Source organism: Stomoxys calcitrans, chromosome 2 (assembly GCF_963082655.1).
Source record: "Stomoxys calcitrans chromosome 2, idStoCalc2.1, whole genome shotgun sequence".
Classification (NCBI taxonomy): domain Eukaryota; kingdom Metazoa; phylum Arthropoda; class Insecta; order Diptera; family Muscidae; genus Stomoxys; species Stomoxys calcitrans.
In genome coordinates this window covers 71105062-71118537 of record NC_081553.1, presented here as the reverse complement: position 1 = coordinate 71118537, position 13476 = coordinate 71105062, and the positions used below count along the sequence as shown (strand labels likewise).

Here is a 13476-nt window from a genome sequence, read left to right as displayed (position 1 = left end):
GTTCACCTGGGCTTTGTAAAGTTAAAGCCATCCAAAAATATTACTGGCGATCTCATACCCTATGTTACCTGGTTCGACTTGGTGTGTGGTTTAACTAAGCATTTGTATTTATAACCAATCAAACTCAGATGATTTTTTGGACTAAGGAACCAAACCTGGGCAACGGTGTATTATTGGAAAAATATTAAAAGGGTGTACAGTGCAAGAATGAATTTCAGCACATCCAAAGAAAATTATTTTTCTTAGCTTAAGAAAGATATATCCTCCATCCTAGGGGATATACTAATTTCGTCATTCCGATTTAGTCATGTCCGTTCGTCTATCTGTTTGTTGAAATTACGCTAACTTTCTCCTAGCTTGAAATTTTGCACGAATACTTCCTATAGGCGCAGGTCGGTTGGAATTGTAAATGGGCAAAATCGGTCCACGTTTTGATAATGGTGCTATGTAAACCGATCTCCTGATTATAGTTCTTGAGCCTCTAGACAGCGCAAGTCGCATCCGGTTTGGCTGAAGTTTTGTACTTTGACGTTTCCTATGACGTTTAACAGATGCTCCCATATAAACCGATCTTCCGATTTTACTTTTGAGCTTCTAGAGGGCGTAAGTCTTATCCGATTTGGCTGAAACAGTGATTTTTGCTATGAACTCTAACACACGTGCGAAGTTTGGCTTGAAACCGTTCATAACCTGACATTGCTCGCAGATAAATCGATCTCCCGATTATACTTCTTGAGCCCCTAGAGGGCGCCGTTCTTGTTTGACTTGGCTGAAATTGTGCACAACGACTTCTCCTATGACCTTTAACGTACGTACCAAGTATAGCTTGAATCGTCTTAAAACCTGATAAATATTACACCAAGTTAAACAGAGCATGCCGAGCATGGTTTAGATCGATCCATATTTCCATATAACTGCCATATAGACCGATCCCTCAAATTATGGTCTTAAACCCTTGACATTTATTGTCCGATTTCCTTGAAATTAGGTATAACGAGTTGAGTTATGCTCCTCGACATCTTTGTTCAATTTAGCCCAGATCGGTCTAGATTTAGTTATAGCTGCCATATATACCGATCTCCCGATTTAACGTTTTAGGCCTATTAAAGGTGGATTTATCCGATTTCGCTGAAATTTAGTACAATGAGTTATGTTACGTCCTTCGATATTCGTACCGAATATGGTCAAGATCGAGCTATATTTGGATATAGCTGCCATATATGCCGATCTCCCATTTTTTGTTCTTGCGACGATTTTGCTTAAATTTACACAGAGGGCTGTGTTAGGCACTTCGACTTTCGGGTTCAGATTGGTCTATATTTTGATACAGTTAGCATTTATATATATAGAGATTTCAATTTATGTTCTTAGGCCCATAAAAAACGCATTGCTTAACCGCTGAACTTGGTACAACGAGTTGTGTTAGACCCATACATAGCTTTCCTGAATGTGGTGTAGATCTCACTACATTTAGATATAGTTGCTTTGGGTTCACAAATGGTGCATTATTCTCCGTATTATGACGAAAGGTGGTTAAACTATATACATACGAGGTGGAGGGTATCCAAAGTTCTGGCCGGTCGAACTTGTTTTAAACATCCAAGAGGCGTGACAAGTATGGTTTGAATCGACTCAAAATCTGATATAGCTCCCATATAAACCGATCACCCGATTTTACTTCTTGAGTCCCTATAAGCCGCAACTTTTTTTCGATTTGGCTAAAATTTTGCATGTGGTGTTCTGTTATGACTTCCAACAACTGTGCCAAGTACGGCCAAAATCGGTCTATAACGTGATATAGCTCCCATCTAAATCGGTCTCTCAATCATTCTTGTCCTGTTCCGAGAAGCTTTAATTTTTGCTGTTTTGACAGAAGTTTGATATGTAGAATAAAATTATGAAATTTATGAACGCGAATGATCAAACCGATCACAATTTCTTAAAAAAATTGGCGTTAATATTTGCATAAAAGTGGTATAACATCCAACACAAACGAGATGAAATATCATTCGATACGAAAGCCCAATGGATTACGTATGCAGTAATTCGGCTCATATCATCATGCCAATAGAAAAGGTTTTGTCGATTTACGCATGGTATTTTAATTCTCTGCTCAAATAATGGCATAAGAAGGAGAATCTCAATTCTTACAGTGAAATATATCATATACAAAAATAATTGCAAGCCTGTTCGTTCACTGGGCTATTTTCCTCCGCACGCACACACACACACATAACCTGAGGATTTTTTGAGTAAAACACGCATCAGATCTCGCACAAGTGATAAAAGAGCAGATAATATAAACTAATCTCAGAAATCCGTGGAAAAAAATAACCTTTTTTTAACCATCTCTCTTAAATTTATATAGAATACACTAAAATATGCCCAAAAGAGTAACTAAATGATCAAAAGAAGTAACTAGTATATATGTATATGTATAAAAAAACAACAACAACAACAACAAAATATGTAACTTAGACCTGCTACTACAAAAAAAAAAAAAACCAAAAAATAATAACCGACAAGAATAACAACAACCAACCAATCACAATAAAATAGTAAAACAACACAATTGGAACAACAAGAAAAAGGAAAGAAAAACAAACCTAAAAACTACGGTAAATAGAGATTTTTGTTCCAGCCTTAAATGTCTGGATAAAGTTTGAATGTTGCCGCTAGGGAAACCATGAAAAATGCCGTCATTGATGACAACTCCAGCGGTACGTATCGTTCAGAAATTGAGACAAAAGGCGGATAAGAGACGACACCGTAGGTCATTTAATGACGGCATTATTTCAGCTTTAGTGTTGAAGGATATTGCAGTAGTAGCACGAGCAGTAGCACCAACAACAACAACCAAAATAACACCACCACCAGCAACAGCAACAACAACATCGGCATTCTGTGGTAAATCGACAACAACAACAACAACTGTACGTGTCCAACAACAGAAACATCCGAATCGTTGTTGGGCAACTGTATCTAGGAATTTAACAACAGAAATTAATATAACCAATCCCACCTTTGATATACAACAACAACAGCAAGAACAAAAACTACAAGTACAACATTATCAGCAGAAACAACAACAACCACAAGTCAAACATCACCTATTGCTATTAAACTGAAACATCATCAGCTGCAAAAACCAAACAGTCGCAATTGTGTAAACGTAACGTAACGCAACATTAGATTTCCCATATTACGTTACGTTCTATAATAATTACAAATCAACGGTAAACCCCAGGATAATCTTACAAAACGGCAGACATAAACATCAGACACCTACAGCAGCAGAAGCAGTGGCAGCAGCACCTCCACCATCAGCACCACCAACACCAGCACCACTATCATCAACATCGGCAACCAGAAAAGGCATCAACGATTCCTTCTCCCACAAACGCCATTGTGAATTGTGGATCGTTGTGGATTGCTGGTCCGCTACGTTTACGGATCGTCGTTGCCTATTATCTGCTGTTATTTGTCTATAATTTGTGGTGGATATTTAACGAATCCTTCCACTTGAACGACACCATCCACTATTCATTGTGGGAGGACATCAGCAACGATAATATCAACTGGAACCTCAGACAATCGCAGCAGAAACAGCAACAACACCAGCCGAAGAACAGCAACAGCAACAACATCTACACCAACAACGATCCAAATAGAAATTTCTTAATGGACAACATTGTGCGCAAAATGGCGGATGGTGGACACACGTTCGTGAAGAAGAATTTCCATAAGCCAACATATTGCCATCACTGCTCGGATTTATTGTGGTTCGGTTTAATTGGACAAGGCTATATATGTGAAGGTAAGTGATTTTCAATTTAAGATGTTCATAAGTACAGAATTGTGAATGATATGCCTTCCAAAAGGGCTGATGTTAGCATTAACCACAAGAAATGTGTATATGTATGCCATTGTTCAGTCTCAAAAGATTATTTGTCTCGAAATAATAGCTTGAGTAATTCAAATCAGCTGTTTCCCCCTACTAAATCAGCTGATTGTAATATGCATAGAAAACAGAGGCCGAGACCCACAGCCCTGTCTGTTTTAGTTACATAAAAAAATGACCAAATGAATTTTAGTCCGACCCCCGAGCCGGTATCATGTGAAATCCTACTAGTAGTACTACATAATGTGTGTTTGAAACTGTTAACATAGGCATTATAAGCCCACGCCCATACCTGTTATATCCTGCTTATGGGAGGCATGTGTTGTGGTTCCATACTGCGAAGAGAACTTAGTATAAAGTAAAACTAAATCAGTTTTAACCAAATGAAGTGAGCCGTGGAATGATGTATTTTTGAATTATTCGATTAATTGTTTATTTGAGAATCCAGGTTCAACGATAATCGAACAAGATCGAAAGAGGTTGTTGATTAACTGATTAATCGAAATCAAATATTTTGGGATATTTTGAGATCTTATCGTTCGAATATTTCTCATATCGCTATGTCGATTTGAATTATAAATAGGGCAAATGTATCCGATTCATTTGAACTCTATTTTCGAACAAGAGCAAAATATAATTTAGGCCAGGTAGAGCCCAATGGATTGAAAAAAATCCAGAAAAATTACGCAGTTCATATGTTTTAATCGATTAACCGTCCTAAAATATTCGATTATTTGTTTATTTGAAAATGTTCGATTATTTGAAATGTCACAAATAATCGATTAATCGAATTACGATTAAACGAGTGTTGTCCTAGTTTCATATCGTCACTTTGGTGTGGGATGGGAGAGAAATTGACTCCAACTTCAGACTGGTTCCGTTTGGGGTCACAACTACTAAAAGCTTAAATAAAAAGGTTGAGAGTAAGTCCGTATCAGGGTATCAATTTGAGGTTTAAAACAAACTAAACTTTAACTGAACAAAGATACTGACACAAGTTAAATTTAGAGATTGGTTTATGTAGAAGCTATACCGGGTTTGCGCCGATTCGGGGTATACTTGGTATACAAGTGGCAGGTCATTGCAGAAGTTATTGCGTAAAATTCCAGCCAAATGTTAGCCTAAGACAAATTCTAAGAAGTTTTGCCCTAAAAACACTAATATTTTGTAGATAACTATTTTGACAATCGTAAAGAATATCCCCACTTTAATGTGCATCGCCGGAGGAGAACTTGTGACGACCCATCCTCATAAGTATACCATTTATGTGTGTAGACCAGTAACCTATCGCATCCATACAGGAATGTCCTCTTGGAGAACCATATCGGGTCACCTGTTCATCCTGCCGAAGTATTTAAGAAGATTTCTCACATACATTTGCAACGTCGTATAGATTGGAGAAGAAGAACACTCTTCATAAAATGGGGGATCTCGCGCAGTACTTCGTTATTTCACATCTCGACCCAAGGACGACCATAGCAATATGGGGCTCAAATGAAAGGTCTTTGGGAGTATAGCACGAATTTCATATCAATATTCGGGAACATGTTTATGGGCCCACCCCGTCCCCATTACATCACCTATATAGGAAGTATTTGCTGACCATTGCAATATGGGGCTCAAATAAGAGGTATTTTAAAGTACAACTCGAAATGATTTCAAGGCCAAGTCAATGAGTGGCTGCTCCAAACCGGTCATATTTGCCGAGTATGGAAATATGGGGCTCAAATGGGAGGTATTTGACATTCGGGACCAACTGTTTAGGGGACGTCGGACAACCTCCAAATAAAACGTATTTGCTTATCAAGACAATTTAGGTCTTCAAGACAGTGGAGCTCGATTTAGATAGTTTATGGGGCCCATACATGCATACATATTTGCCGACTTTTGCAATAAGGAGTTTAAATGAAAGGTATTTGCGATGAGAAAACGAATTTGATATCTAATTTCGAGGCCAATGCTAATATGGCGTTCAAAGAAATGATGTATAGATACATGAGAATAGAGCACGATGCTGATATATTTTTAGGGCTTAGTGTTTGGGGGACCACCCCACTCCCCAAAACACCCCTAATTCGGGCATATTTACCGACCATGTCAATGTGGGGCTCAAATGAAAGGTGTTGGGGAGTAGAGCACGAAATTGATACCCACTTTCGGGACAAATTTTCTGGGGGTCTACCCCTTTCCCATAATAGACCACAAACAACATTTATTTACTGACCATCGCAATATGGGGCTCAAATACCTTTTATTTGGGAGTAGAATACGAACATCCAAATGTGGGACCATGTGTTTGGGGCACCGCTCTCTCCTCAAATAACCCCCCAAAGGGTAAACATTTGCCGACCATGCCAATATGTGGCTCAAATGAAAGGTATATGAGATTAGAAAACTAAATTGAAAACCAATTTTGGGGCCAAGTGTTTGGCGGACGCCTCATTCTATAAACTCTACTTAATCCAATGGCAATATGGGGTTTAAATAAATAATACTTGAGACAAGAGCACGATACTGATTTTTTTTTCAGTGCCAAGTGTCTAGGGAACCACCTCACCCCCGAAAACACTCCAAAACGGACATCATGAGAATATCGGGCGGAAATAAAGTCTTTTAAGAATGGCATTAAACCCTCCGAGCGAATTCGTGCTCCAATAAAGATCATATGAAATTCAGATAAAGACACTTTTATTGTTATACTGTTAGTCGAGCGATATGCATATACTATTTTCGTAGTATGGTATTTTACTAAAAGCTCTTTAATTGTCGAAAATAAATATTGAAAGGAAAATTTTGTTCCATATAAAGTAAAAGAAGGCGCAGCGGAGCGGTCCCGGTTTAGCTAGTCTTACATAAAAACTAGAGGTAAAGTTTTAGAGGGAGCCGACCCACTCGTATTTTCAGCTACTCTTTCATTCCCACTTACCACACTGGGTAAATCGGCTTTTGCTGTAATGTGGGGTAAGCGTTCACCGGTTTTTTTTGCAATCCAGAACAATTATTGTCTTTACCGCCCTGGACGTATCGTCACAAAGCCATTTGACAATCCGTGGGCACTTTAACAATCACAGGTCTCGGTACTATACCAGTTGACATGATCAGTTCGGAATTGGGTTTGAAGAACCGTCTTATGATCAGTCAGGCAATAGATGAGCTTGCTCTATGTATCTACTATGTATACAAGTTCTTTCCCCATATTTGAGGTATCTGTGTAGCAACAGCTTATAGAGGATAGAGTTTCTCCTACATTCTAGATATTCGCGTTTCCCACCGAAACCTCCATTGACCTCTTCTGTTTTCGGCTCCCTATGATCCCATCGATTATCGGACGATAGTGACACCAGCTTCTACTTTTAATTCATTCCTCCATCATCTTAAGACTCTTAGCTGCGACATCGAGGAAGAAGAGACTATAGAACACCTTCTGTGTGTGTGTCTCGCACTAGCAGTTAGTAGAAGTTCCACTTTAGGTTCTCATTTCTTTGAGAACCTGTCTGATTTAGCGGTAACACGCAATTTACTGGGCTTTTTAAAGCGATCTGGATGGTTCAACGGTATGAATAAGAAGGCATCTTTCTTCTTCTGTTCCTGTGGTATCACAATGGACGAAAACGTATAAGTGAGTCTGATGGCAGACTGCCACTTAAACCTAACCTAACCTAGCTGCGAGTGCTGACTCATACTTTATCTGAATGTTTATGGGTCTGATATCGAAAATCGTCTCTAGCTTCCTTGTCCATATGGCTCTTTAGTGAGATACACTTTATCTCCAATGCGGTCCACCATAATATATCACAATTTCAAGCCACGTGCTCTTTGGCATGGTGGCAACATCTTTGAGCCTTCTCCATGTGATGCTTCACGTTGCATTTCAAGTTCAGTTTCCTGTGGAAGATCCCAAATTAGGCCCCCATATAGAATGATTTCTATCTACAAAGCGGGTCCTCTGTAAACCATTACCTTAACTTTATCATTTAAGTTTCACAATATTCGTTAGATCCATAACAGAAAAGTATATCAAACATTTTCTCTATTTTTTTATATCCACCACCATTGGGTGGGGGTATACCAATCTAGTCATTCCGTTTGTAACACCTCGAAATATTCGTCTAAGACCTTGTAAAGTATATGTATTCTGGATTGTTTCGACATTCCAAGTCGATCTAACCATCTTCGTCTGTCCGTCCGTCTGTTGAAATCACGATAGCGGTCGAACGTGTAAAGCTAACCGCTTGAAATTTTGCACAGATACTTTATATTGATGTAGGTCGTCAGGGATTTCAAATGGGCCATATCGGCTCAGATTTAGATATAGCTCTCATACAAACCGATCTCCCGATTTGATTTCTTGAGCCCTTACAAGCCGCAATTTTTGTCCGATTTGGCTGAAATTTTGCATGCGGTGTTTTCTTATGACTTCCAACAACTATGCCAAGTATGGTCCGAATCGGTCTATGACCTGATATAGATCACATATAAACTGATCTCCCGATTTGACTTCTTGAGCCCGATTTGACTTTTCCCGATTTGACAAGCCGCAAATCAGTCTCTCGATCATCCTTGTTCGGTTCTAGAAGCTTTAATTTTGTTGGTTTGACACAAGTTTTGTTTTAATTTAAAGAGTTTACCACACATAGGTATTTGTTTTGAAATATTTTGTCTTCATTGGGAAATGGTGTAGATGACTTAAAGTCTTTTTGACCTTTTTGATTTTGTGTGAATATAATTTCGTACAAGTTTTTCGTCTTTTTAAAATTTGAAAATATTTTTTTTTAAATTTTTGGCTTTGGAATCACTTATAAAGCTGTAATTAATTTATTCTATCTTTAGACTGGCAATAATACTATGTTTCAGATACTGGACATTGGGTATTTACATATAAAAGTATAAGCATATAAACATTGGGGTGTACCGATATAAAAATGTAACGTAAAAACAATTTTTAGCATATTTGCCAGAATTAATTTAAATTTTACGAAGAACTAGTTGGCTATGGGATTATATGTACTACCCAATAATAATTTCGTTATTGATCAATAACCCATGGTTATTGATTGTTATTGGCTTAGCTTTATAGCTGTACAACCCAGTGTTCATTTTTCATTAGAGTATATTCACACTTCTTGTTGGCCAACGCCACAAAGAGACACCAAAATGTCATTGCCACACTTGAGCGGCTATACAAAAAGGCACTTGTTCCAATTGCCAGTACTTGTACTCACTCACTCACACACTCATACAGCTATTTAATTGTGCTACACGTCAATCGCTTGGTTGGTTTGTTGTCGCTCTATACACCACTTGCATACAAAGACTACACGACTACATGGGAATTGTCATGGAAATTTTGGGGGGGGTTCATCGTCATCTCACCTTATCTCGACCCTGCGCTTTGTCTTCCAGGCTCTTTGTTAACTCAGCGGCATGTGATGTGTCAATGAAGGTGAAACGTTATGTTAATTGCAACTCTTTATGCGATTATTTGAATTCAGATTGGATTCAGTTTATTATGTAAAATTGTCTTTGGATGAAATATCAAAATGGACTTATGGTGCATATGATGATGTAACTACATTTGTAGGAGTATGAATTTTTGTACCCTTGATAGGATGGTGGTATACTAACTTCGCTATTCCGTTTGCAACACCTCGAAATATTGATCTAAGACCACGTAAAGTATATATATATATATTCTTGATTGTCTTTACATCTGATCTAGCCATGTCCGTCCGTCTGTTTGTCTGTGGAAAGCACGCTAGCTTTCGAAGGAGTAAAGCAAGGCGCTTGAAATTTTGCACAAATATTTTTTTTTATCAGAGAAATTTATTAGTAAAAACAACAAAAAATTTTGCTGCAACTGCAGAAAGTCTGCTGGAAATGGGACAGCAGTAATTTGTTGTTTAAACAGCAAATATTTTCTGCTGTTTTCAAATAGTAAAAAGTAAAAAAAGCTTAAAATTGTCATAAATATTTAAAAAAAATTCTTATCTTGCAATTTTGCAGGCATATAACGTAAATTTTTTTTCCAATTTTCTAATTTTTGATCGAATTTAAAGTACAGACGAAATCAGTTCTACTATTATATTTATGCTTCTTAAGAACAAATTTACTTGTAAGATATGTGGCCAATGCGTCAATTATTGTTTAGTAGTTCAAAATTTTTTTATAGATTTTTTCAATAATTTAAAATTTTTAATTTCATATCAGCAGACAAATTTTTCTGGGTGTATAAACCGATCTGCAGATTTTATTTATTGAGCCTCTAAAGGGCGCAAGTCTCTAGAGGGCGTAATTCATATCCGATTTTGCTGAAATATGGCACAGTCACTATATCTATGACATCTAACAAACGTGCTAAATATTATATGTATCGGTCCATAACCTGATATAGCTCCCATATAAACCGATTTCCCGATTTTACTTATTTAGCCTCTAAAGGGCGTAATTCTCATATAATTTTGCTGACATTTTACACAGTGACTTCTTCTAAATCGATCCATAACCTGATATAGCTCCCATGCAAACCGATCTTCCCATTTTATTCTTAAGCCCCTTTAGGGCGCATTTCTTATCCGATTAAGTTGAAATTTTGCACAATGTGATGCACAATGTGATCTACCATTGTCTTTAACATCCAAGCCAAGTATGGCAGCAATCGGTTTTTAACCTGACATACCAATTCTTATCCATTATCCTTTGTTTGTCTATAAAAAGAGCGGGCAAAGAACTTGACAAATGCGATCCATGGTAGAGGGTATATAAGATTCGTCCCGGCCGAACTTAGCACTAGTTTACTTGTCAATCATTAAATCGCACAAATTCATTGTTGTTTATTAACTTCTATCTTTTTATGAAAGGATAGTTATTTCCACCGTAGCGCAGAGGTTAGCATGTCCGCTTACGACGCTGAAAGCCTAGGTTCGAATCCTGGTGAGATCAGAAAAAATCGAACAGCATTAATTGATATGTGATACATTTTGGCCTGTGCCTTAATGGAATGTTCATGGAGAAATTTGCATTTGGAAATTTCGAATCAATTAAGGAAGTGGGGGAATGGCTAAGATATAATGTCATTACGACAATTGGCATAAATTTCTTCTCCGACAGCCAGGCAGCCACTAAATCCCTGGAGAACGTATTTCTGAACATAAAAACCGCCTCGGACTGTTGCAGATCTCTCAACGAGATGGCTGAACAGTTCAAAACTCGCCTGTTGTGGGTAGCGTGCCACAGAGATATCCCAGGGAATTGTAAAGTGGGCGAGCTTGCGGGACTAGGAACAACGCTACACATTTCAGGGGTACTGAAATCTGTGGGTATACCTCTAGCGACATGTAAGCTAAGTTTTCAGAACCAGACCCGAAGGACAACGAATTTATAGATGGTCACAAAGACGGGGCTGTGAGCATTCCAAAACTATGTGACCTAATCTAGACTTGAAGAGGTCTATCGCTTTGCTGACATTGGTTGGAACAGAAGTCTCAGCCATTGTGTACGTCATGACGGGTCACTGTCTAATCAGAAAACATGCTGACAGACTGAAGGTTGCCAGCAGCGACTTTTGAAGAAGCTGTGAGGACATCGAAGAAGAAGAGACTATAGAACACCTTCTGTGTGTGTGTCCCGCACTAGCAGTCAGAAGGAGTTCCACATTAGGTTCTCATTTCTTTGAGAACTTGTCTGATTTTCGGATGTGAACATTCGCAAGTTATTGGGCTTTTGCATCTTCCTTCTTCTGTTCCTGTGGTCTCACAATGGACGAAAACGTCTAAGTGAGTCTGGTGGCAGACTCCCACTTAAACCTAAGCTCCTCGATACATATTTTTCGCCCGATTTTCTCTTTTGGAGCCACCACTGTAAACACATTTATTCACCTTTCACGACTACCACGACATCTAAAGAGTTTGTTTGAAATTGGTTAAGATTGAGTTATAGCTGCCATAAACATGTTCATTCGACTTTGAATAATTTGCAAAAATATGGTCATTTGTCAACCGATTGTCACGAAAAGTGGCACATATAATTCTTTTATAACCGTTGACGTTTTTGTTTAATTTTTATCAAAATCGGTTCAGATCTATATTTAGTTTCCATACACATTGCTCTATTTGCATATAGTAGTTATGATAATTTTGGTCGAAATTAGGTACGGGTTATTTATTAACCCATTTGAAAACCTCCACCGAATTCTATGAAATTCGGTTTAGAATTATTTAAAGCTCCCAATTTCTACTTATAGGTTAGGTGTAGGGTATAATATAGTCGGCACCACTCGACATTCGCCTATCCTTACTTGCTTATTTAAACAGCTGCAGTTTTGTTTCTTGGCTGCAGAGAATGTATGAATTCATACACTTGGCCGTGTGATGTGTTTGGCATTTCGTGCTGAATTCGACAATTTTTTGTATGAGAGAATTTTTGAAAATGTACGCCATGTAGTATTCATTCATGTGGGCATTCATTTAATTCATATCGCATATATGAACGGTCATGCACCATGTACTGCACGTATAAAGGGTTATTTAATATGATACACACAAATTATAATATTTTTAGATGAACAGAATATTAAATGTACCTCTACATATATGCATGGCGATAACACGGAGCAAAGCTTCTGGGATCAAACCCAAAACTGTACAGATGTTCCGTGCTCAATACCACATCAATGGAAGTGCTCAAAGTCAGAAAACATTAAAAATTTTATAAAAGTCCGATAAGGGAATCTAGACATATATCTAGACATTTACATGTCAATAAATATGTTTTTCATATAAAACTGAATAATTTAGTCGTAGTGATGTTGGCTTAAAAACTGTATCCAAAATTATATGCAAATCTGAATCGATTTTGGTGAAATTTTGAAGAGATTTCCAAGAGTGATATGTGAAACATTTTGTGATGATTGCCAAGGAAATGCGATCAACATCTTGATTAACAAAAAAAAAAAAAAAACAACAACAAACTCACAAACGGCACAGAAAGGATATGCGGGCAGACGGAAATGGCTGAATCAGAAGGAGTCGAACCATACGTTTCATTACAGCTACAGTAGTATTGCAGGGTACAGCGTGTGTTTTTTTTTAATAAATTCCATATAAATGTGTACGTAGTTTACCAATTTCACGCTGTTGTTGTTGTAGCCACATTTTCATGTGAAGGTGGCGATCCTTATCTAGCTCATATAGGGAGCAAGCTCGTTTCGGCCTAAAGGACCAATCGCCGCGAGAACAGGATGATCACTAGTTATTTAAGGGCGTCAATAGTCGCCTTGTCACATCGAGCATCATAGGTACTCAATATTTATGCAAGAGCATAGAGCACTGAGATCATCCGCTCGAGACCGCTGATTGTCCGCGACTTGACACAGTTGTTGGAAGTCATAAAAAACATCTCGCTTAAACTTTACGCCAAATCGGATAAGAAATGCGCCTTCAAGAACCTCAAGAAGTCAAGATCCGAGATCGGTTTATATGGCAGCTATACCGAAATACGGACCGAATTGGCCCATTTACAATCTCAACCGACCTGCACTAATAAGAAGGGTTTGACGGTTTGGTTTGTTTGGCGCCAAG

The 13476-nt window shown here is 38.0% G+C and overlaps 2 protein-coding genes across 10 annotated transcripts in view; both read left to right on the top strand.

Annotated features, from left to right (window-relative positions):
* The window catches only part of LOC106086741 (diacylglycerol kinase theta), a 121468-nt gene that overhangs the window by 27292 nt on the left and 80700 nt on the right, over positions 1-13476 (top strand). For all 9 annotated transcript variants that reach the window (XM_059364060.1, XM_059364058.1, XM_059364062.1 and 6 more), the window contains exon 2: positions 2369-3817. In XM_059364060.1, coding sequence (XP_059220043.1) covers positions 3682-3817 — 136 coding nt within the window. In that variant the 5' untranslated portion in view covers positions 2369-3681. The remainder of the gene's footprint in view (positions 1-2368; positions 3818-13476) is intronic.
* On the top strand, positions 2687-3671 carry LOC131994690 (probable serine/threonine-protein kinase tsuA). The gene is made up of 5 exons (XM_059361498.1): positions 2687-2720; positions 2878-3062; positions 3140-3177; positions 3248-3408; positions 3601-3671. The coding sequence occupies exons 1-5, from the start codon at positions 2687-2689 to the stop codon at positions 3669-3671; spliced, it is 489 nt and encodes a 162-aa protein (XP_059217481.1).